This window comes from Rhinoraja longicauda, chromosome 2 (assembly GCF_053455715.1).
Source record: "Rhinoraja longicauda isolate Sanriku21f chromosome 2, sRhiLon1.1, whole genome shotgun sequence".
NCBI lineage: Eukaryota > Metazoa > Chordata > Chondrichthyes > Rajiformes > Arhynchobatidae > Rhinoraja > Rhinoraja longicauda.
The window spans coordinates 91,922,727-91,949,036 of NC_135954.1; the positions used below are offsets into that span (position 1 = coordinate 91,922,727).

General features: G+C 41.2%; 1 protein-coding gene across 4 annotated transcripts in view; it reads left to right on the forward strand.

Moving 5' to 3' along the window:
• The window catches only part of gjc2 (gap junction protein gamma 2), an 86,077-nt gene extending 67,422 nt beyond the window's left edge, over positions 1-18,655 (forward strand). For all 4 annotated transcript variants that reach the window (XM_078424085.1, XM_078424079.1, XM_078424090.1 and 1 more), the window contains one exon: positions 13,129-18,655. In XM_078424085.1, the coding sequence (XP_078280211.1) occupies positions 13,149-14,384 (1,236 nt within the window). In that variant the 5' untranslated portion in view covers positions 13,129-13,148 and the 3' untranslated portion in view covers positions 14,385-18,655. The remainder of the gene's footprint in view (positions 1-13,128) is intronic.
• Positions 18,656-26,310: the final 7,655 nt, after the last annotated feature.

The following is a 26,310-nucleotide window of genomic DNA, read 5'->3' on the forward strand; positions in this document are numbered from 1 at the left end:
GAAACACTAGCAAGGTCAAGCAGCATCCATGGAAAGAGAAACGGTTAATGTTTGAGTTTTGGAACCCTTTGTCACATCTGAGAAAGAGAGATAAAGTAATTTTTCAGTAGGAGCAAAGATGGGGAAGGAATGGTTGGAACAAAAAGAATATTTGTAAGAGTGAGTCCAAATGGGTTAATTGGGAGTAGTTACTAGCACATTAAGATTGTTTGTGTGTAAAATATCATACAAATTTGTGGGACATGCCTAGCAGATTAGATTATATGACTAGAAAGGAGACACAAAATACTTCAGATGCTGGAAATTGGAGCAAAAACAAAGAGCTGGAGGATATCTGTGGGTCAGGTAGCATCTGTGGAGGCAAATAAATGGTGGACACTTCAGGTCAGGACACCGCATTAGGACTGAGATTATAAAGGGAAGATAGCCAGTATAAAGAGGTGAAAGGGTGGAGTTAGGCGGTTGGTACCAGGTGAACAGGGTGATGATGGGTAGCTGAACTTTATTTTTAATGATTAGAAGATTTACAATTTTTGTGATAGAAACTGTGCTGTCTTGCCACCTTCGTTTTCCATTTATTAATATACCGTGATGACCATGAAAGTTAATTGAGGCATCATCTGAGCTGCTAGTACTTTACCACAGTTTCTAAGCTTTTTTTTAACCATTTGTGCTATTAATTTGTTCTTGGCTAATCACTGACACTTCAATTAAAAATTATTCTGTTCTAGACATCAAACAACTTTTGATTAATGTCTGCAGTTACACCTTAGAATCTCTTAACTGGTTCGTGCACAATTGACTTTATTTACACAGTCTGTGTCAAGGTTGGTGTTTTAATCAATTTGATTTAGAGTCAGTGCTTGGAATAACAACATTTTGTGTTTAATAACGTTGTGTAAGTTTTTAAACAAAACTTACAACACTCCAACCATAAATTTGACTCATCTTCAAAATATATATTTCATTGTCTGTAAAACACATTCTAAACCCCTTGTTAATCATTTTAGCAAAAACCAAGGTCAGAATTTTAGTTTACATGTTTTAATGTTATATTTCATATAAATCAACTATTTATTTTTTTTAATCCTTGAAACTTTATGATAAAGTTGAAGTAAAATAAATTGCCTTCCTGAGTTAACAAAATAATTTTAGTGTATCAGTTATGAAAAGATAATTTAAATTGATTTTCTCATAAATTACGTTACAAAATGAAAAAGCTTTTCAATAAAATGTAGCCTTTTCAGTGGAATTGTTTCCCTGATTTTAACCCTGCCATTCATTATGAGAAATGGGGCAACGTAGGGGGAGTTAAAATATGCGAGAGTACTTTACCTTTCTGTGTAGAAATCATGTCTAGCTCCACTTTAGCTAAATGGAGGACTTTAACACAGTGGTTACATTACTCGACAAGAAGTCAAGTTCTGAGCCATCGATATGAATCACATTATGGCAGCTGGGGGTATTTAAATTCAGATCATTAAATAAAATTTGAAATTCAAATTAACAACTAGTTTTAACATCAATATCCACGAAACTATCAGATTGTGGTAAAAAAAAAAATATCTTGTTTATTTAAATCCTTCAGGGAAATAAATCTGTCACACATACCCAGTCTGGTCTATATGTAACTCCCATTCATCAATGTATTTCTATTTTAAAGTTCCGTAAGCGCAATCAAGTTTAGAGGCTAGGTTTTAAGTTTAAACTCTGCTGTATAGCTCGCAAAAACATTGCATTATATGATAGATTTGTAGGCCTCACAATTTCACAAAAAAGAAATTAAAATGAATGTTGGATATATATAATATATTCAGATTTGCCTAGAAATTCACACAATTAGTAAACTCCAACTGGACAGAAATGTGCCTTTTTCCAGTGAATGTACTTGTTTTCCAGTCCTTGAATTCCTGACAAAATATTTTTCAACAAGTATTGAAGGATTGTGAACTTCACTTATGTCACTTCAGGTGCCCTTGGAAGCATCAATAGTCCTGGAGCTGGAGTACTGTACCTCTTGCTGGCTGGCTCAGCCAAGGACTGCCCAGTTCCTTTATTATCATGTGTACCAAGGTACAGTGAAATTATTTTTTCGCATACAGATCAGAAGATTATTGGCATACATAAGTATAATAAGTACACAATACATAGAAACAATCCATTGAGTCTTTATGCAAGAGTTGCAGGTTTTGGCGCCATTTCACAGTCCCAACTGCAGCTGGCCATAAAGGCCCGTTGCAGCTACCACCTCCATCTGCTTGTCCCGTGAACCGTTGTCCCTCTCCTTGCTTGGCCATCTTCAACCTTCGTGCCCCGGGGGGAACCATCCTCTGAAAGAACACAAGACAATCAATGCCTCTCAGTCAAGTAAGATCACACCCCTAAGGATGATGTCTTGGTTCTGCTGAAACAGTGTCAATGCGTGAACTGGGGAGTCTGATTCAGTAATTCCCTTCATTGCCAATGGCAGTCATTTAAGATTTTAGGGTGGTAGCCCATTGAGTTTCCATAGCACTTGTTCTGGATTCCTCAGTGATCTGAATGGATATGACATGCTGGATATTCACATGCAAGTTCTGTGGCACATTACTAAATGCATGTATGATGTTCTGGCAAATATTCTTTGATAGATGGAAGTTGAATCCTTTGCAGCCGAGCAAACAAGCAGCCTTATCTTCCAGCAGAAATGATGCCTCCAGTGTCCTGTCTTCTTCCAATAGGGAGGAAATGGGGAGAAACTTCCTCACTCAAATTGTTTATTTCGGCGGGATGTGGACACTCAATAAAAGATTGCATTCAAAACAGATTTATAGATTTCTCGATATTGGAGGACAGAGAACAGGAAAATTACATTTGAGGGAGATGATCAGCTAGTAAATTATTTCTAGTAAATTACTGACTGGCTTGAGGAGCCAAATGGCTTACTTGTGCTTTATACAAACTTATTAATTCCTGAATAATATGAACAATATGTCACTATATGTTGCACCATCATCTCTGATCTAGCCGCTAAAGACACCAAAGATAGACACAAAATGCTGGAGAAACTCAGTGGGTCAGGTGGCATCTCTGAAGAAAAGGAAAAGATGATGTTTTGGGTCAAGACTCCTTCAGACTGAGAGTCAGGGGAGAGGGAAACTAGAGGCATGAAAGGGCACTGAACAAATCAAAGCTGGCAGAGTCATCGGTGCTGGCTCTGATTTGTTCTGTAACTTTTCATACCTTTAGTTTCCCTCTCCCCTGACACTCAGTCTCAAGGATCTTAACCCGAAACGTCGCCTATTCCTTTTCTCCAGAGATGCTGCCCGACCTGCTGAGTTACTCCAGTACTTTGTGTCTCTTCTCACTAATTTGAAGGCAAGTTTCATTTATCTGGGTAGAAGAAAAAGTTTCCATGAAAGACTTCAGGTAAGATCCATGAATTACTATGCAAAGCACTGCACTTCACAGTTCAAATTATGAAATGGAACTCCTCATCAGAACCGTAATACTTTCCATGAAGCTTATGAGCTGCTTTGACTTCATTAAGACTATAATGAACACATCTGAGGTTGACAAAAATAGAATGTGCTTTGGAGGCAAGCAGGCAACTCCGTTTGGCTGCATTCAATTCATTTGGAGCCAAATGATAAACTGTTTGATCCAAGGTATTATTTTGTGGTAACACTGTTACTTCATGAAAATCAAGTCTGAAAGCTTGTTGAATGTCTCAGTACACGTGTTTGTGCATGCTTGCAGTTGATTGCAGTCGTAAGGACAAGGTTAAAAATGATTTGAGAATTCCAGGGCTAGAATTGGTCTGAATATTTTTGTAGTATCACCCAACCCTTTTATCAAAGGATCGAAAAGGAGGATTGGGGAATTAGTAAAGAAAGATCTGAAAATATGTTTCCACAACTTTTTAATCAAAATCGATGTACCATTCAGAGAGAATGTATTTTGGCCTTTAAAGTAACGCATACATAATCATCCCACGAGGTTTCCCTTACCTCATTGGCATTATTAATGCTAAAAGTCCATAGATTAGTGGCTGTGCAGGGTCAGAGTGCTGTGCGAGAGGCAAGCCCTTTTGGATGTACGTACATATGACCGAAAGGAGAAGAATGGTCATGCACAACGCAAGAGGGAAAAACGCTGCAGGTCCATCTACAGACGTAGCAGATATATTGTGTGTCCACAGATGCATTTTTGCAATCACTCTCAGCAGTAGCACTGCTCACTCTTTTTCAATCAGTATGAAGTGTCACCTATCCATGTTCTCCAGAGATGCTGCCTGACCTTGCTGAGTTACACCAGCACTTTGTGTCACTTTTTTTACAATGTTGTCTTTGTTCACAGTGGTACTATTTCTTTGTCACATCCAGTGGTTTAACCAAATATTTTTTTCCATTCTATCAGGCATCGGGATTCAGCCTTCCGCTTGCCAGACTTACCCTATACCCTTTTTCATTATCCTGTATGATCATCTCCTCTTTGATCTTGAACGATCAGTGCTCAACAGAGGCTACAGCCTTAGTCCTTACAATAAATAACAAGCCCAATCTGCTGAGCACTTTTTGCATTACTTTCACTTCTGTGTTCATTTCATTCCAGCAGTCTTCATTCCTTTTTCATGAGATTAAATGACGGTTCTCTTAAAACTCTTTATATTGTTGACCACACTTTCCATTGGTATCTTAAGATTGAGGGAAGAGTGATTGAGTGGTAATCAACTGGCTTGGAGTTTTTTTGGTTATTGTACAAAGGACATAACTGGTCAATTTGTTTGATAAATACAGGTGGTTCTGACTATCAGAAAAATACTTGGCCAGAGGTGCATCTAATTCTGGAACACTTCAGAACTACAGCTGGGATATTGTCTAGTTCCATAATCTTTGTGTTATTCACTGCTCATTATTAAACAGTACAGCCTCATCTGCTGTCCTGGTTGTGTTTAGTAAATGCGATACAATTCTATGTGATTTAAAGCAGTATTAAATAGGTTTTAACTGCCAAGTTTACTGCACTGTCAGACAATCCTTCTTTCAAAGGAGAATGTATAAAAATGATTGAAAATCTGCCTGAAGTTTCTCAAATATATATTGTTTATATTGCTCATTTATTTGTCTTTTAGTTTAACTATTAATATCATGAATTCCCATTTTTACTATTTTAAAGAAGACTTTAACCCATTTTATTGAAATAAATGAATAGCTAGGCTAATACAGGACAAACAGGAATTTAATATGTTAACCAATGTGCTTAAAATAGTGCAGGGTGTTTATAATAAATGCATTTGAAACAATTTACGTTCATCCTTGTTAAGAAAACACAGATGCACCTCATGAGAATGGTGGTGCCTCTTTAATAAAACCACATTTTTTAAACAATCTTTGCCTGGGTAATCTTGTGCTGAACCTCTGACCATGAGATAATATAGCAAGAATTTTTCATCCAAAAAAAGGACAGTTATAAATTTTATGGTTAATGCTTAAGAACTGTATCTGTTGTTGAGACTGAAAAATGTTTGCTGCAGATTTGTCCTTCTATCAGGCCATGAATTCCACAAGTGGAACTCTTTGTACCACGATCAGTGTCTGTTTTTGTTTAATTATCACTGGAATTGGGGAATGCAGCCTGAGTTCAATATTATTGGATTAGAAAATGAAGATTGCACTCGCTTGAATTTGATCACTGACCAATTTGGGGGAGTAAAGAACATAGTGCAGTTACTCTTTTTGAAGAAAAGTTGTATTGGCTACATTTTAAACAAAAGTTGGTTGAAGGAAAATGTTAACGATGATACCATTGCATTTACCAGTAAGTTAAAGTGATCCCTGTCTAGACATGATGAAGCATAAAGGTGGAGCCTATTGAAGTTGCTTAAAGCCTGTCACTGGGGAAGAAGGTTATTTTCTTAGACAGAGCTGTGCAGAGTTAAAACTCCTTTTAAATCAACTTTGTCAAGTAACCTTTACAATTCTCTTTTCATAAAAAAGAGAAGAAACATGTCCACGTAAGTACGTTGTATTTTGCTATATTGCAGCACTTTGCTATTTGTTGAGTTTTTCTGAAAAAAATGTATTGAATGAATAATTTTCAGTTTGTGAGTAGAGTAGTTAGTTTGCAACTGACTTTTGAGTCAAAGATTTGAATAATGTCTTTGAGCAGTGGTTGTGGATTTATGCTCATCAATGGATTCAAGCACATAGATAAGACTTGCACTTCATAATGATGGAATTATGTCTTTCAAATGAGTTGAGGCCCGTATTTCTGATAAAGTGAATAGCAAAGATCTTTCTTGAAGAGAAACTGATCACATTTTACCAATATCATGGCCAGAATTTCCACCTTGCGTAATAACATCAGAAACGTTATTTGGCCATTCATTTTATATGCACTTTACAGGTGATCACTCTACAAGTTCTCTGTCCTGTCTGCCCTCATGATAAAACACTATAGAAACACAAGGTCCTTTTTCTCACTAATCATTTAGAGCAGAGCCATTTTGCATCTACAGTTCAATATTTTCTCAATTAATAGTTCTGCAAGGTAAGGGATCTGGATAGAGTAAATAGAAAGTGCTTATTTTCTGAGTGGTTAAAAGATACTGCGCATGGATTTTACAAAAATTTGTGGAAGGATGTGGTAGGGGTCTAGAACTCATGCTCAAAAGGATAATAGAGCTGAAACTCATCTCATGTAAAAAAACACTTCAATGTGTATTTGAAAAGCTGAAAGACTACAGATTGTATGGAAAGGAGAGATAGAGCTGGGCTTTTTCAATCAGTGCACACATAATGGGAAGAATGGCTTCTGTATCATTTATTTTCTAAGTGTTCAACACCTGCTATTTAGTCTCCAAAGATTCATATGTGGAACAAATAGTACATCATAACAAGTAAAATTTGTGATGTATTTATAATTTTTCTCACGTTTAAAAAAAATGTAATTTACAGTCATTTAAATTGTGTTAGCAATGGTTTATTGTTGTTATATGTACCGGGATACAGTGATAAACCATTTTGCATGTAATCCAGGCAAATCATACCATACTCTACCAAAAGAGTGAAGAATATAGTGATACGGCTACAGGGAAAATATAGATAGAAAGAGAAGTGCAAGGCCTGCAATGAGTAGAATGGCAAGTCAGGAAATTCATCCTAAGTATATACGGTTCATCAATTATTTTGTAAAATATTATTTTTTGAGCTGTTGAGCCACAAATGTTAGTTGCTATGATGTGCCTTGGCTCCATATATAAAGCTTGGGGGACTACGTAACAGGTTTGTGTTTGAATGTCCTTTTAAAATGTCATTGTGCCATTGTCATTGGCAATAACATCTGAGTAATAGGTTAACTCCGCTATCAGGTACTGCCGTAACTGCAGAAGTAGAACAATATAAACCTAAAATAAGACAATTTCATATTAATTTTTTTAAAAAAGTTTTAAGTAACTACACACATATATAGAAGCATGTATAATCATATCTCTTCTGGCCCTTAAATTAAATTGGAAGTATGCAGGAATCAAACATTAATAGTAAGGCAATCCTTAGCTGTCTGGGAACCAATTTCTTTAGCTGATTACAAGTGGATGTGAGAACAATACGTCTGTCGTGCCCTCCATAATGTTTGGGACAAAGACCCATCATTTATTTATATGGCTCTTTACTCCACAATTTGAGATTTGTAATAGAAAAAATCACATGTGGTTAAAGTGCACATTGTCAGATTTTATTAAAGGGTATTTTTATATATTTTGGTTTCACCATGTAGAAATTACAGCTGTGTTTATACATGGTCCCCCCATTTCAGGGCACCATAATGTTTGGGAAAACATGGCTTCACAGGTGTTTGTAATTGCTCAGGTGTGTTTAATTGCCTCCTTAATGCAGGTATAAGTGAGCTCTCAGCACCTCGTCTTTCCTTCAGTCTTTCCAGCAACTTTTATTGCTGTTTATCAACATGAGGACCAAAGTTGTGCCAATGAAAGTCAAAGAAGCCATTATGAGACTGAGAAACAAGAATAAAACTGTTGGAGACATCAGCCAAACCTTAGGCTTACAAAAATCAACTGTTTGGAACATCATTAAGAAGAAAAAGAGCACTGGTGAGCTTACTAATCGCAAAGGGACTGGCAGGCCAAGGAAGACCTCCACAGCTGATGACAGGAGAATTCTCTTTATAATAAAGAAAAATCCCCAAACACCTGTCCGACAGATCAGAAACATTCTTCAGGAGTCCGGTGTGGATTTGTCAATGACCACTATCTGTAGAAGACTTCATGAACAGAAATACAGAGGCTATACTGCAAGATGCAAACCACTGGTTAGCTGCAAAAATAGGATGACCAGGTTACAGTTTGCCAAGAAGTACTTAAAAGAGCAACCACAGTTCTGGAAAAAGGGCTTGTGGACAGATGAGACGAAGATTAACATGTCAGAGTGATGACAAGAGCAAAGTATGGAGGAGAGAAGGAACAGCCCAAGATCCAAAGCATACCACCTCATCTGCGAAACACGGTGGTGGGGGTATTATGGCCTGGGCATGTATGGCTGCTGAAGGTACTGGCTCACTTAACTTCATTGATGATACAACTGTTGATGGCAGGAATATAATTAATTCTGAAGTGTATAGACACATCCTATCTGCTCAAGTTCAAACAAATGCCTCAAAACTCATTGGCCGGCGGTTCATTCTACAGCAAAACAATGATCCCAAACATACTGCTAAAGGAACAAAGGAGTTTTTCAAAGCTAAAAAATGGTCAATTCTTGAGTGGCCAAGTCAATCACCCAATCTGAAACCAATTGAGCATGACCGTTATATGCTGAAGAGAAAACTGAAGGGGACTAGCCCTAAAAACAAGCATAAGCTAAAGATGGCTGCAATACAGGCCTGGCAGAGCATCACCAGAGAAGACACCCAGCAACTGGTGATGTCCATGAATCGCAGACTTCAAGCAATCATTGCATGCAAAGGATATGCAACAAAATACTAAACATGACTACTTTCATTTACATGACATTGCTGTGTCCCAAACATTATGGTGTCCTGAAATGGGGGGACTATGTATAAACACTGCTGTAATTTCTACATGGTGAAACCAAAAGGTATAAAAATGGCCTTTATTAAAATCTGACAATGTGCACTTTAACCACATGTGATTTTTTCTATTACAAATCTCAAATTGTGGAGTACAGAAGCAAATAAATACATGATGGGTCTTTGGACCATACATTATGGAGGGTACTGTATATTAATGCTCTGCACAAATTCCTTCTATCCAAACTGATTATTTTCTAGCTATACAACACCTCTGAAGAACAGATGTAGCTAAATATATTATCCTTGTCCTAATCACAAGCTAATTTACTTTGTGATGTGACTGATACAAAAACAGAAAATCCTGGAAATACTCAACAGGGAAGGCTGCATCTGTGAGCAGAGAAAGAAAGTTTTAGGTTGAAGACCCTTCATTAGATAGAGCCATACAGCTCTTCAGCCTAATCTGTCCATGCTGACCAAGTTGACATATTGAGTTGGTCCCAATTGCCTGCATTTGGCCCATCATCCTTTAAAACTTTCCCTGTCCATGTTACTGTGTTTTTGGTTTTCCAGCTTTATTTGCTTTGCCACAACTTTTTAAAGTTATTTTACTTTTTTTCTAAGTGGATAGAAAGTAACATTTACGACCATACTTATGGAAATTTGCCAGAAAGATCAATGATAAATCTATTTTATAATTGCTAATATTTTGATAATTACACTTCTACAATGTATGATTTTAGGGTGTAACATATATCCCAAGAAATTATTGTGGACTGAGAATATAGATGTTACACAGATTGATTAATCTCGTTAAATAACTGATTCATTGTGGAATGGTGAATGTTTGCGCCAGATATTGTTGTGCCCCATGCCAAAACAGATCTATATTCCTCAGAAAAAACAGACTGCTGGAGGAACTTGACTCTCTGAGTTTTTTTCGTTTTTCGGATCAGATTCCAGCATCTTCAATCTCTTCAGACTCTATATTCTTTCAGTGGAAAACTCCATCAAACAGTACAAACACTCTTAAATATTGTGGTACTCTAAATGTCATGAAGACTAGAGACAACAGCCATCCAAAGGAAATTCAGCATCTATTGTAGAAAGGAGATGATATTTCCAGTGCCGTATTTAGTAATTGGCAAGTTTTAACAGTTGAGCTCTACAGTTCATTGAGTAGAGCTCAGAAAATAATATATGATTACTAGACCAAGTGGAGCCGTTAGGCCCAAACCACTCCTGCATTGGTGCAGCACCCTCTCCTCCCCCACCCACTCCTCCCTCCCCTCCCCCCCCCCCACTCCCCCCTCCCCACTCCCCCCTCCCCTTACCCTCCCCTCTCCCCCCCTCCCCTTACCCTCCCCTCTCCCACCCTCCTTATCCCACCCTCCCCCCTCTCTCCCCTTCCTCGCCCCTCGCTCCCTCCCCCCTTCTCTCTCTCTCCCTCCCTCTTCCTCTCCCCCTCCCCCCTCCCCGCTAGGGTTGCCTCTCCTGCATTGGTGCAGCACCCACTCCTCCCCCCCCAATATTTTACAGTTGATGTTAAGAGCCCTCTCTAATTATTCCCCTTACTAGTACCAGGTGTTCATGAACCAATGCTGGCATTGAGATATTACTACAAAACAAGTGCATTGTGTCATAGCAGCACCAATGAAACAAGAAACTTTTTTTTAAAAAGTTTGTATTTGTTACCACTCAACAAGCCTCCAAACCTAATTATTTGAAAGTTTTACATCCAGCTACGCCAGCCATCTAGCAGCACAGGCAGGAATTAGTTCACAGTTGTACAGGTCAGATAACTCTATGAAAGTATTATTTTTTTAAATATCATATGTAGCAAGATACAGTGCAAATGTTTGTTTTGCGTGCTATCCGTATAAATTATATCATACATATCAAAAGAAAAAAATAAACAGTGTTTATTTATAAATATAATGTTATAGCTAGAGAAAAAGTGCAGATTTTAAAAAAAATGTGAGGGTCACAGTGAAGTTGTTTGGAAGATTGGGAATTCATCCCTAGTATGTGAGAGAAGTCCTTTCCCAAGCCTAATAACAGTGGGCTAAAGCCGTTCTTGAATCTGCTGGCATGTGCTTTGAAGCTTTTATATTTTCTGCTGAATGGGAGAGGGGTGAAGTTAGAATGATCTGGGTGTGTGTGGTCCATGAGTCGATGGGAGAGACTGGTTAGTGTGATGGACTGGGCCGTGTTCACAACTCCCTAAGATTTCTTGCAGTGTTGGTCAAAGAAGTTGCCATACTGTGTTGAGATGTATTTGGATAAGATTGGTTTGAATTACTTTGAGTGTTTTCTTGATCATCTGATAGAAGATTTTAACAATTTTCTTTTGGTGAAAGATTATTTAATTTGTCAAGGACTCTCGTAGGCAGATCCAATAGATCGGGATGCATGGGATCGTGGTGATTTAGTTGTTTAGATCAAAACGGACTTATTCAGAGAGGACAGAGTGAAATGGTGGAAGGTTATTATTCTGGCTGGAGGTCTGTGACTAGTATTCCGCGGGGATCTGTGCTGGGACCTCTGTTGTTATATATATATATAAATATATATTTATATATGATTTGTAGTTGGGTTGGTTAGTAAGTTTGCAGACAGCATAAAAAATGATGGAGTTGTAAACAGTGAAGAAGGTTGTCAAAGGGTACAGCAGGATATAAATCAGTTACAGATATGGGTGGAGAAAAGGCAGAGTCTAATTCGGAAAAATGTGAGAGTTTATACTTTGGTAGGTCAAATGTAAAGGGAAAGTATGTAATTAATAGCAGGACCCCCAACAATATTGATGCAGAAAGGGATCTTGTGGTCTAAGTCCATAGGTCCCTAAAAGTAGCAACGCGGAGAAGATAATGGGGAACAAGATCAGTTAGCTTGATATCATTAGTAGGGAATATGTTGGAACCTATTATTAAACAAATGGTAACACTTGAAAACAATAACTGGATTCGGCAGAGTCAATATGGATTTCTGAAAGATAAATTATTTTTTGACAATCTGTTGAAATTATAGTGGATATAATCAGTAGAATAGATGAAGTTGGATCAGCTGATATAATAGAAGGATACAGCGTGGAAGCAGGCTACTCAGCCCACCAAACTGACGAGGGCACGCAAATGATGTGCATTTGGATTTTAAGGAGACTTTTGAAAAGCTGCCACACAATAGATTATTCACCAAAATTAAAACATCCACATTGATAAGAGAAAAAAAGCCAGAGTAATTTTTTTAATCATTAGAGATTAAAAGACATTATTGTTCAGCAGGACCTGGATGCCATTGGAAATGAATCAATAACATGAAAGTTCAGAAAGCACTTCCCAATGCATATAGTTTGTTAGCATTGTTACAAGAGGATTTGAGTGCAAGAGAGATTTATTTTTCCAATTATAGAGTCATGGTGAAATATTTTGTACCGTTCTTATCTCTCTGACCTAAGAGAAAAATAAAGGGAGTGCAGTGATTCCTGTGGTAGCAGATTTATCTTATGAGGAGAGATTTAGCAGATTGTACTTTCTTGAGTTTAGAAGAATAAAGGTGATTGTTTCGAATTATACACAATTTTTAAGGAATTTGACGGGGTGGATGTGGAACTGATTAAATGTTTGTCTCGCTGGAATATCCAGAACTGTGGTTCATAGATTCAAAATAAAGGACAATGTGGTTTTATTCAGTTATAGAATAGACACCAGTAGGCCCACCCCCACTTTAATTTATTATAGTTTTATGACATTATTTAAAGACAATTGCTATTATGTCATATCTAATGTTTTAGCACTTTCCATCACTAGCCTGAACTGCCTAGGTGATCGTTTATTTCATTTTTTGTCATAAAGGGAAATATTGCCAGCCATATTTTTCTGTTTAACAATCAAAAGCAACCCATTGGCTGCAAACTTTGTCTTGAAACATCTTAAAGACATGAAACCTTCTTCTGTATCTTATGGTTGGTCAATGAAAAATATATTCCATCCTTGCATTTTGGGCTTTAACTTTATCTATTGTTCTCCATTATCTTTCATTTTGACTGTGCAGTTGTGAGCAATATATTAAATTTATTTTATTCTTGTTCCATTACAGCTATTAGATGAGGAGTCCTTATGACAAATATGAGCTGGGCCTTTTTAACACGTCTTCTTGAAGAAATCCACAATCATTCCACCTTTGTTGGCAAAGTATGGCTTACAGTGCTGATAATATTCCGCATAGTGCTGACTGCAGTTGGAGGGGAGTCCATTTATTCTGATGAACAGAGCAAATTTGTCTGTAATACCAAACAGCCTGGGTGTGAAAATGTCTGCTATGATGCATTTGCACCTCTCTCTCATGTGAGGTTCTGGGTTTTTCAGATCATCATGATTTCAACTCCATCTGTGATGTACCTTGGCTATGCCATCCATAGAATTGCCAGATCCACTGAAGAAGACAAAAAAAACAAGTTCAAGAATAAGAAAATACCAACCATACGATGGCAAGTCCACCGAAATTCAGAACAAACAGAGGATGAAGATGAGGAGGAACCAATGATCCATGAAGAAACAGAGAGTGAGAAAAAAGAGGCAGGCAAAGATCGGAAGCATGATGGGAGACGACGCATCTTGCAAGAAGGTCTGATGAAAATGTATGTTTTCCAGTTGATTTTCAGGGCTCTGTTTGAAGTAGGTTTCTTAATGGGACAATACTTACTGTATGGATTTGAAGTTAATCCGTCCTATGTCTGCACTAGAAATCCATGTCCTCATACTGTGGATTGTTTTGTCTCCAGACCTACAGAGAAGACGGTCTTCCTCATTGTAATGTATGTAGTCAGTTGTCTTTGTTTGATTCTTAATATTTGTGAGATGTTTCATCTGGGCTTTGGAACCATTCGAGACGTCATTCGTAACAAGCGGCGGATCCAGAATAACAACCGACCTTTTCCTTACCATTACCCTCGGAACATTCCGTCGTCACCACCAGGTTACAATCTTGTAGTCAAATCGGACAAGTCCACCAAGGTCCCTAATGGTCTTGTTGCTCAAGGCCAACGCTTAACTAATATAATGCAAGATCATCAATCTACTAGTCCAGATGACAATATCCCACCTGACTTGGCAAGACTTCACAAACACCTGAAAGTTGCTCAGGAACAGTTGGACATTGCCTTTCAGGGTTATAACATGCAAGAAAATGCACAGAAATCCAGGACCAGCAGCCCAGCATCAGGAGGTACTGTGGCAGAACAGAACCGTGTCAACACTGCCCACGAGAAACAGGGAGCGAAGCCCAAACCTGGTTCAGAAAAAGGCAGCTCCAGCAGCAAATCTGGAGATGGGAAAACATCTGTTTGGATTTAACTTTTGTTTATATTCAATTAAGTTTACAAATAGTCCATTGAAAAAAAATATGGTGATAGTCACTACCTGCGTATTTTACTACAATCTGCTATCTATTAGATAACCATTATATAGGTTTGGTTCTTTTGGTTACTGGAATGTAGTTTGTATTCAATGCTTCCAGCATGAAGTTTTTCATGGCAGGATTAATCAAAGAATTAGCCATGTATGGTTGATTTCCTAGTCCTCAAAATCAACGGACAGTCACAGTAATCAGGCATGGTTATTTGTGTACCAGTTCCCTGAACTGTAAACCAAGATGCGGTAATGGGTTCATAGGGTATTCCTCTCCTTAAACATTAGGAATCTGCTTGTGCTCAATATCAAACAGTAGTAACCTCTGTGGTTTATTGTACTGACCTTCTGTACTAACTGATAATAGTTAGCTTTATTTAAATAGTTGTTGTTTCTTAGTAACCAATTCATATTATATTCATGGCTGGGTTCAAAAGGACGAGTTCTCCAAATTGTAAAATTAAAAATGGAAATATAAATATGAGTTCCCCAAATTGTAAATTTAAAAATGGATATATAAACATTGATATAATTTTTAAAGGCTATGTTTTTTTTCTGAACCATATTTTTTGTTGTTTCCTTCTATGTGAAAGAGACTCTCCTCAATAGCACATTGTTTGCCATCTTCCAGACCCAAAAGCTGGCATTTTCACGCTCCATTATACTTGTCCTAGATTCTTTCTATTTATTTTGAGTGTCCATATTATCTCACTTCTAATCTGTTTGATGATTTTGTCCTTTAAAAAAATATAAACTATCATTACAAAAGTTGAACAATTTTATCTTAATAGGGATATTGACCTAAGAAAGTTGGCCAAGGAATGTCATGAATCATATGTGAGATATCTCACTTCTATACTTAAAAAGGGCATTGTGAAGAATGCTCTTTTTATAAGATAGAATGGCAGATTCTGGTTAAAATTGCTGGGAATGTTATCATTACTTAAAATGTTAATCTAGAATTTTTCAAAAGTGCTGTTGGTTAGTAAAGAGGTTCATACCAATGCATCAATGGAAGATTAATTTATATGACTGCATTTGAAAATTAAAGCTGTGCTACAGTGCACTTAAGCTAAACGTCACAGTATAAACCATTATGCACAGAACTTCTCTGACTATCAACTTCCAGCAAAGAGAAATAATCCTGAAACCTGGAAATTTTGATAATCTGTTTGGCAAAATACATTAAATAAAAGACAGTAAATGTTTGAAATGTCCAGCAGGTTGATTATAGATTTTTTTTAAACCATAGTGGAATGCTTTTGTACTGGCTCACAAAAAGAGCCAATTAATTAAATCCAACCCAATACCGTTTTGTTTATGCATTCATAGAATGTAGCTGACAAAGCCAACATTTACTGCCCCTCCCTATTGGTTCTCAAGAAGGTTGTGGTGAAAAGCTTTATTGGCCTGCAGCAGGATTTCTGTAAAAAAACACTGTTAGCTAGGGATCTCCAGAATTTTGAACCAGCATGAATTATACACTTCCAAGTCAGAAGGTGCGTGACTTGGAGGGAAACCTACAGGGAGTGGCATTCCCATTTGCTTGCTTCCATTGAGTTAATGATTGTAATTGCAGGTTTGGTAGTTAAGTTGAGGAAGTCTTGGTAAGATAATGCATTTTATATTTGTTGCATACATTAGCCACAGAGTCCCATCAGTGAAGAAGATATTCAGAATCACGAAGCAAGCCACTTATCATAGGATACCCATCCTACAATAGGCTCTTGTTCCGTTAATATTTACCTGAATGCTTAAGTGCTGGTGAATGAAGCCCAAGGATTTTTTTGACGGACTTAATAACGGTAATGTCACTGAATTTGGGGATGGGGGTATGTTTAGATCTTTTTCGTTATCAGAACTTAATATATTGGCATATTTTTTCTCTGATAAAATCTTACAATTTGTATCCCAATCTTACAATTTATACCCCTATTCTTTGTGAATTAGGGATCAGAACGTGATTGTGAAAGCAAATTAGAAATTAAATGGAGTCCAAAAATATGGTAGATTTAATTTACGGCAATAATAACTTTAACCATTTGTAAGATTTAGGTTCAAAACATTTCTTAAATGTTTTGGGGTTTATTGATAAAATTGGCCGTCAGTTTCTAAAAGTAACTTACAGATTTGATTTGCATAAGTTACTCTTCTGTTTCATAACAGTGTCATGTATGCTTTGTACAGATTCACATGACATTAACTACAAACAGATGGCGTGGATTATTTGCAGTTTGCATTAGTCTTTTTAAACTTAATACAATTCCATTCAAACTGATGGCACTCAGCAGTAAAAACAATAGTTCAGTATCAGATATAACATGCAATCATGTAATATACACACAATGATATTTTGTGATCAGTGAATCACAATGGATGTATTGTGTGCCTATAAATTAAATATTAGACTATAATTTCTCTTTCCTTGTCTCCTTAAATTGCTCACCTGCTATAGTAGAGAAGATTGGATAGATTTCAATTGACTTGCTCCTAAACCTTTTTTCTTTGTCCTTTTTGAGCTAATATGTAAAGGAACAGCTTGGGGATTAAACTATTTCACAAGGAAACTAGTCCACCCCATTATTCTTTAATTCCTTCTTTGGAAATGTTAACTTTTACTTGCAATCTTCCCCACAACTCAGAAATTGCGAAAAACTGCAAGATTGAGCCAGCCACTACTAATTTTCAATAGACAGATGAACAACAGCCTGTCGAGAAAAATGTTAACCAAGCATTGATATTTTTGGGCTTTATAATTTACAATTGTTTTCATGGATTATTGTCAGTTGCTGTCTCAGTCTGGTTTTGCTTACCATTCAATGTACATTATTGCCTTTCATTTTGAATTCTAAAGAATTTTAAATTCTGTTAATGGAAAAGTTAAGGACTAAATGCTGCAATTTTCCCACTGCTTTCTGTATTTTAATAATAAAACAGCATCATGACATTGAAGTAATTCCAATCAGATAGACATGCCAAAGCATAGCTAACATGCCCTGATGTGTGAATTAACCTGCTGTGCTTTTCTTTTTTGTTTCTGCACTCAGCTCAAGTTTATGGAAATTACTGGGTTGAATGAAGCTCATGTTCAGGACAATTGGTTTCTGGTTAACATTTGCAAATATACATTGGCAATAAATCACCCATTTGATATTACCTGCTGCTTTATTTTTCTATGCAGTAAAAATCAGGATCAATCTTTGCTTGTTTACCACTTGTGATATTCAGCTAGAATAACTTTTTTAAAGCGTTTTTTTTCCTACTAAGTGCCTTAGCTGATGAAAATAGAATTACATTTATATGTTGAGAAATGAGAGTATATAATGGTAACTGCATTCTTAGATCCAGTGTACTTCCAATCATACCATGCAAAGAATGTTTGTGAAGATATTTTTAAAGGAATCTGATTTCAATGGCTTAGTATGTTTTTCATTCAGTTTGTGCATCTAGTTATTCTTTTCTAAAAAAATGCTGGACAAACCCCAGAGGTTGATCGGGGCCTTGAAAAGAGAGTTTAATATTTCATTAAGGCCTGCAGTGCATTTATAATATTTCATGTTTCATATTTTCAAAACTTGTTGTATCTTCTCTTTAAATATAAATTTATCTTTATCATGTGTATTTGTGCAGTATCTGTTTATGTTGAAATATAGGTTTCCTGAGAGAAGATATGAAAATCCATGAGTCAGGCAGCATCTCTGGAGCACATGAATAGGCAATGTTCCCGAAACGTCACATATCCATGTTCTCCAGAGTTGCTGCCAGACTGACCACGTTATTCCAGTATTTTCTGCCCTTTTGTAAAACAGCATCTGCAGTTCCTGGGGCTTATAGAAAAATCCATCGTTGTTCAAACCAAGTTGGAGAACTATGTGGTAAGGTGTTAATAAATGAAAGAAAAATCCAGGAACAACTTCACATGTAAGTTTGGCATTCCCCTATCCACAGTTATTTGCTGCCTCTGATTATAGAGCAGACGAGGAAATGTCATGCAAATTCTATATGCTAACATCAGAAGAATAATTTCCAAGGTACAGATGATCGATCATGGTAATATGACCCGTATCTAATGGACAAAAACAGATGAATGAAAAGCACCATGAATTATAAATTGGGTAGGTTATACATGCATGTTCATAGCTGATAATTAATTAATGATTCCTGTTAAAAGTATTTCATGGATGCCAACAGGATTGGCTTGAACTCCAATTCTCTCCATAATTAAACACACTGTCCAGGTTTATGTATAAGAAAATAACTGCAGATGCTGGTACAAATCGATTTATTCACAAAATGCTGGAGTAACTCAGCAGGTCAGGCAGCATCTCGGGAGAGAAGGAATGGGTGAAGTTTCGGGTCGAGATCCTTCTTCAGACTGAAGAAGGGTCTCGACCCGAAACGTCACCCATTCCTTCTCTCCCGAGATGCTGCCTGACCTGCTGAGTTACTCCAGCATTTTGTGAATAAGTCCAGGTTTATGTATCAGTAATAACCTGTATGAAACTTTAATGAAGTTGGATTTTGGCACAGATCATAGAGCTGTTGCCTCACATGCCAACAATCTAGGTTCATTCCGGACTTCTGGGGCTGTCTATGGAGTTTGCACACACTCCCATGACCTCATGCGTTTCCTACTGGTGCTCTAATTTCATCTCACAAGCCATAAATGTGAGGGTGGATGGGTTAATTGGTCACTATAAATTTCCCCTCGTCCGTACCTTTCATCCCACCTGCCTCTGCATCCAATGCATCATTTTCCAACACTTCCGCCAGCTTCAATGCAATCGCATCACCGTTCAAACCTTCTAGGCCCCACTCCTTCCTGTTTTTTGCCAAGACCACACTCTACATAACTCCTTGGTTTGCTCATCCCTCCTACCTACCTGTCCCTCTCCCAAAGCATTTTCCCCTGCAACTGCAGGAGATGCAACCCCTGTCCCTACTTTCCTCCTTCACCTCTATTCAAGAATCCCAACAGCTCTTCCAGGGATTTACTTGCACCTCCGCTAACCTCATGTATTACATCCTGAGTTCTTGATGTGGTCTCCCTTACATTAGTGAGACCAAGTATAGACTAGTTGATCATTATGCCAAACACTTGCACTCTGTCCGTGAGGGCCTGCTGGTGCTCTGGGTTATTAGCCATAAAATGTTAGCTATTTTAATTTTCCTTCCAATTTCCGACTGACCTGTTTATCCTCAACCTTCTCCATTGTCAGAGTTAGGCCACATGCAGATTCCGTATGGGTAGTGCAAAACCCAACAGCATGAATATTAAATTCTCCAATTTCAGTTAACACCCACCCCCACCTCTTCTCATCCACCCAGTTTTCCACCCCCCCACCACAGATACCTTTCTTTCAACTTCCCACATCCCCTTCACTTAGTTGCCCTCCAACACTTTCTCCATCCATTCATCACCCATCACTCCCTACACCAAGACCCCCATTTTGTTCCCTTCCCCCTTTCTCTTCCACGTCGTCTCTTCCTCTGCTTCTACATTCACACCCCTTCTAACTTCCTTATCAGATTTCACCATCTGCAGTCTTTCGTCTTCTCCACATCACCTCCATCTCCAAATCACGGGCCATCTCTTAATTCCGTGCTTGTCTTTATGCCAATAGTTTGTTCTTTTTCCTGACCCACAATTGAACAATACTGTGGTCCCAAATGTATGTATTTCATTGTTATAAATTGTCGTCTTTTGAAGCACTTCTGGCCTTCCTCACCTTTTGTTCCTTGTAAATTGTTACTCAGAAGATTGCGTCAAACTTAAAGTCTCTGTGCTGGACAATGTAATCAAATGTTATGAATGGTTCAGGAACATTGTTGTGTAAACCACTGCGATTTTCGGTATCATTACCACTATCTTGCCTCCTTTCCACAAAATGGTGCTCACCAGAAGCTTTCTCCCAAACTATGCTTGCTGACCTGTATTGCTACCATCCTCCTTGTGATAGAGGCTGCTTTCTTACTCCCTGCCTGAAGTGGTGCATACCAATCAATGCCACTGGCTTACAGTCTACTCTGTGTTGCCTTGATTTATCACAATTATCTACCAACCCTGGTAATTCTGTGACTGATTCCCAAGACTGCATTGTTCAGGCTACCAAATTAGTTGCTGTCGACCTTGCCAATTAGTGTGATGTTTACGTTATTTAGTGGCGCCCAGGATCAGACTTGTTACAATTCATTTAGGGTTATATTTCTTACACATAATAATTATGCACAGAAATTCATATTAAATCACCAAGTTTACATTTACGTGTAGTTTACCCTGTCAGCTTAAGAGCCAAGTAGGCTGTACTTTATCGAAACACGCTGACATTATTATCATCATCACATGATCAGTCCACTTAAAGAAACACCCACAAAACCACTTCATTATTTAACCACACAGGTGGAAGAAAATTAAAGCTGTGAACACAATATTGGAGATAGACACAAATGCTGGTCATGGTTACAGCAGATCAGACAGCATCTCTGGAGAAAAGGAATAAGTGATGTTTTGGGTCGGAACCCTTCTTCAGACTGGCATGAAGAAGGGTTCCAACCCGGAACATCATTTATTCTTTTTCTCCAGAGATGCTGACTGACCCGCTGAGTTACTTCAGCACTTTGTGTCTATCTTCGGTATAAACCAGTATCTGCAGTTCCTTCCTACACAATAAAATATTGGATCTTAATCTGTCTGACAGATTACAGAGATTGCAACTATAACACTGTAAATTTTGAGTATTAATTTCACTGAAATTAGTTCAAGAAATATGGAGAATATTGAAATCACTATTTCAATATTGATATTATATTTTCATAGCATTTTGATAATATATCAAGTTTGATATTGATATTTTCAAATCAATTTTTTACTTTCAAAACATGTTAAAAGTGAAGGAATGCAAGTTTCTTAAAAATTGCATTTTTAACAACTCGTGAGTTGACATAATCTTTCCTCTTATAAACAAAAAAATGTCAAGAGTGCAGCCAGCGCATGGTCCATTCACAGGCATTTACTATTGAAACCGAATTAATCATTGTTACTTCAGGCTTGTTATGTTTAAGTAGCAGGCTTTCTACATCAGTGACAGTGTTAACCAATTTGTATTGATAATTAAGTAGCTGCAAAAATGTTTTTAAACAGAAGTAGAACAGAAAGTCTCTTGTGTTCCACGGTTACATAAACAGTTGAGATTCAAGATTTGTTTAGCACTTAAGCTAATATAATAATTAATATGAAAGGCATATCTCAAGCCAGGTCGTGCCCCAAGATATTAAGCTATTGTTGAACAGTAATAGGGCAATCAGACAGCTAGGCAGTAAACTTAGGCTCTCATGTTTTGCATGTGCACAAACATGGAGTCACCATTGCTTGGTATTTGTGCCAATGTGTTTGGCAAGCTTTGTGGTGAGAAACAAAAGTTCCAACCTATGGCGAGTCGTAGGCGATGTGCGTTGAGGTAGACGTTTATTGTAAGACTAACAACCGTGACAAAACCAACGCACTTAAACGACAGACAACCATAAATCTTACTGTCTCTCTCGGAGTTCTAAACCAGACTGCTCGGTTTCCTTTACCTGCGCACCACCTCACCTCTTCTACCAATCAGAGGGTTCGATGGTCTGGACCAATCCCTGTGCCCCTACATGACCCCCCCCCCCCCCAGAACCCTCGGCGCGGTACCGGGCAGGTGCCCGGACCACCCGACCGGAGCGGGTGCGGAGAGGAGAGGGAGGCCCCACCGGGGGTGGGGACGGGGAAGCCGGCACCGCGGGAGGAGGGGAAAGTGACGGAGCCGGAGGCGGCTGTGGCAAGGCGACCGGGGGAAGAGGAGTCCCGAACGGGGGCAGCGAGGGGGAAAACTGCTGTACGGGACCCGCGGCCGGAGGTCGGCCCCGGCGAGGAGGTTGAGCCGCTGTGACGGGCTGGTCTGGGTCCAAATAGGCAGGCTTGAGGCGGGACACCGAGACGACTTCCTGTCGTGTGCCCACTTCCAACGTGAAGGTGACTGTGCCTTTCTTCACTACCCTGAACGGACCCTGGTAAACCGGCCGGAACGGGGGACGGTGGGCATCGATGCGTCGGAACACAAACTCGCAGTCGCCCAAGGCCGGCGGGACATGTGAAGGGGGATCCCCGTGACGAGAAGCAGAGTGAAGCTAAGAGTGCTGGCATGGAGGGAGGGGGGGGTAGAACATTGAGGGAGAACGTCGCCTGGTACCCGCAGGGGCGAGCCATAGACCAGGTCTGCCGAGGAAGCTCCGAGATCATGCTTCGGAGCCGTGCGGATACCCAGGAGAACCCATGGGAGCTGGTCGGCCCAGTCGGGGCCGGACAGGCGGGCAGTGAGGGACGCTTTAAGCTGCCTGTGGAACCGCTCCACCATCCCGTTGGACTGGGGGTGATAGGCGGTGGTTTGCTGTAATCGGGACCCGCACAGCTGAGTCAGAGCCACCCACAGGGACGAGGTGAATTGGGCGCCCCGGTCGGTAGTGATGACGTCCGGGACGCCGAAACGGGCAACCCAATTTAGTGCCAGAGCCCGAGCGCAGGAGGCTGCTGAGATGTCGGACAACGGGAGCGCCTCTGGCCACCGGGTGAACCGCTCGACTACCGTGAGGAGGTGGGTGTAGCCCCTGGAGTGGGGTAACGGGCCGACGAGATCCACATGGATGTGGAGGAATCGGACTGCGTGGACCGTGAACTGCTGGACGGGGGGCCAAGTGTGCCGGTGTACCTTGGAGGTTTGACACGGAATGCAGGAGCGGGACCAGGCGGCCACCTGCCTCCGCAGCCCGTGCCAGACAAAGCGAGCCGCAACCAGAGCCGAAGTGGCCCGGATGGACGGATGTGCCAGGCCGTGAATAGTATCAAAAACCTGGCGCCGCATGGAAGTGGGCACCATCGGGCGGGCGCGTGGCAGAGAAACATCGCACGAGTTTGGTACGAGTGAGACCACAGGCTACCTGTGCCAACCGCAACCCCGAGGTGGTGTGGGGGTACAGGGAGGGGGTGTCTTCCAGGCGCTGAGCCTCCGCGAGCTCCTGGAAATCCACCCCGGAACTTACCTCGGCAACCAGGGAAACCGCCGGTCTGGACAGAGCATCGGCCATGGCGTTTAGTTTTCCCGCAATGTGCCGAACGTCGGTGGTAAATTCGGAAACGAAAGTGAGGTGTCTCTGCTGGCGGGCCGACCACGGATCGGAAACCTTCGAAAAAGCAAACGTCAGTGGCTTGTGGTCAGTGAAAGCCACGAAAAGGCAACCCTCTAAAAAATAGCGAAAATGACGGATCGCCAGGTAGAGGGCCAGGAGTTCCCGATCAAAGGCACTGTAAGCTATTTCGGGGCGAGTGAGCTGGCGGCTGAAAAACGCCAAAGGGTGCCAGAGGCCGTTAACCTGCTGTTCTAAGACGCCCCCCACCGCCACGCCGGAGGCATCGACGGTGAGGGCGGTGGGGGCAGAGGAGCGCGGGTGGACGAGCATGGTGGCGTTCGCGAGGGCCAGCTTGGCCGCCGCGAAAGCCGCGTCGGCAGCAGGGGACCACACGAGCTCGGTGGGGTTACCCGCGAGGCATTGGAAAAGGGGGCGCATGATCCGAGCTGCCGCCGGGACGAATCGGTGGTAAAAATTCACCATGCCTACAAATTCTTGTAACCCTTTGATAGTGTCGGGGCGGGGAAAAGAGCGGATAGCAGCCACCTTCTCGGGCAAGGGAACGGCACCGGCCTGTGTGATCCGATGACCCAGGAAATCGACTGAGGATAGTCCGAATTGGCATTTGGACGGGTGTAGGATCAGACCGTGGTCCTGCAACCTTTGGAATATGGAGTGCAGGTGGGACCGGTGTTCGTGAGTCGACCGACTTGCCACGAGAATATCGTCCAGATAGATGAACACAAAAGGCATACCCCGACCCACATGATCCATGAGGCGTTGAAACGCCTGGGCGGCGTTTTTGAGGCCGAAAGGCATCCACAGCCACTCAAAAAGCCCGAACGGGGTGATCGTGGCGGTCTTAGGGATGTCTGCAGGGCGAACCGGGATCTGGTGATACCCTCGGACTAAGTCCAGTTTTGAGAATACCGTGGCACCCTCTAGGCTGGCGGAAAAATCCTGAATATGCGGGATCGGGTATCGGTCAGCCGTGGTGATGGCGTTCAGACGTCGGTAATCTCCACACGGTCTCCACCCCCCAGATGCTTTAGGGACCATGTGTAACGGTGAGGCCCACGGGCTGTCTGACGGGCGCACGACCCCCAACCGTTCCAAAGTGAGGAACTCTTCGCGAGCGACTGCCAGCTTATCAGGGGGTAGGCGTCGGGCTCGGGCAAAACAGGCGGTCCCTCCGTAGGGATGAAGTGTACGACTCCGTGTTTGGCGGCAGGTGTGTCGAAACGCTGGACTAGGAGCTCCGGGAATTCAGCGAGTATCGCAGCAAACGGGTCGGAGGTCGTGGTGACGGTCTGGACGGTCGGGCTGGATGACACGGAAACCAAAGGAGCGGGAGGGTCAACGCTACTGGACGACGGCTGCAGGCTCTTCCCGCGGACGTCAGGGATCAATGAAAAAGCCCAAAGGAAATCTGCTCCCAGGATTGCCTGGCCTACATCCGCGATGATGAAAGTCCGTAGGTACGGACAGGGCTGCCGTTCACCGCAATGAGTGGGGGGGCCGGTCTTACCTGATCGCGCTTCCTGGCAGGATGGAGGCACAATGCTGACGATCGCCCCGGTGTCCACGAGGAAAACGGTACCTGTATGTTGCTCAGCGAGGTAGAGGCGATGGTTCTGGCCGATCGAGATTGCCTCTACATTTGATCGGCCGAGGCATTTCCCGAGAATGTGCAGGGGCTTCTACAGTTGCGTGCCGCTGCTCCCCACCGTTTATGAAAGAAACACCAGCCGCGCTGGTGTGTTTCTATGTCGCGGGCCATGTTTCAAAATGGCTGCCGTCGACGTAGCGGCTTGGCGGGTTTTTTGAAAAGTGGCGGGCGGATGGGCACCATCTTGGCCGCGCGGTCGGTCGCTCACCGGTGTGGAAACCCGATTTACTGAGCCGGGGCGCCTCGTCTTTGCCGCGACCAGTGCGTCCGCCTTTTCTGCTAGGACTACGCGGACGTCCTCTGGCTGCTTCTCGCGGAATGCCTCCTCGAACATGAGGCATTTGGTGTGCTCTCCCGCTAGAGTCATCATCTCCGTCATGAGGACCGACGGTGGTCGGTCCCCGAGCTCAGGTAAGTGCAGGAGTGTGCTGGCCCGCTGTTGTTGGCTGCGGCCGAAGGTTTTCAGCAGCAGTGACTTGAGGCCCGCATACTTGCCGGTTTTTGGCGGGTCGGTGACGTACTGCGCGACCCGTGCGGACGTCTCCGACGGCAGGACGCTCAATAGATGGTAGAACCTGGTTTCGTCCTCCTGTACTCCCCGGAGGTGGAACTGTGCCTCCGCTTGGGCGAACCACAGGCGTGGTTGGTGGGCCCAGAACGGGGGCAGATGATGCCTCCCGATGGGACATCTTGGTGATCTGTGATCACGTCGGGGTCACCACTATGGCGAGTCGTAGGCGATGTGTGTTGAGGTAGACGTTTATTGTAAGACTAACAACCGTGACAAAACCAACGCACTTAAACGACAGACAACCATAAATCGTACTGTCTCGGAGTTCTAAACCAGACTGCTCGGTTTCCTTTACCTGCGCACCACCTCACCTCTTCTACCAATCAGAGGGTTCGATGGTCTGGACCAATCCCTGTGCCCCTACAAACCGATACAGATATTCAATGTCTGGACAAAGGAGATTCTATCTAAGCGTGAAGAATGTGAGAATTGACTGCTGTCATAAATATCTATTTTTAAAATAGTCATTTTGTTCCATA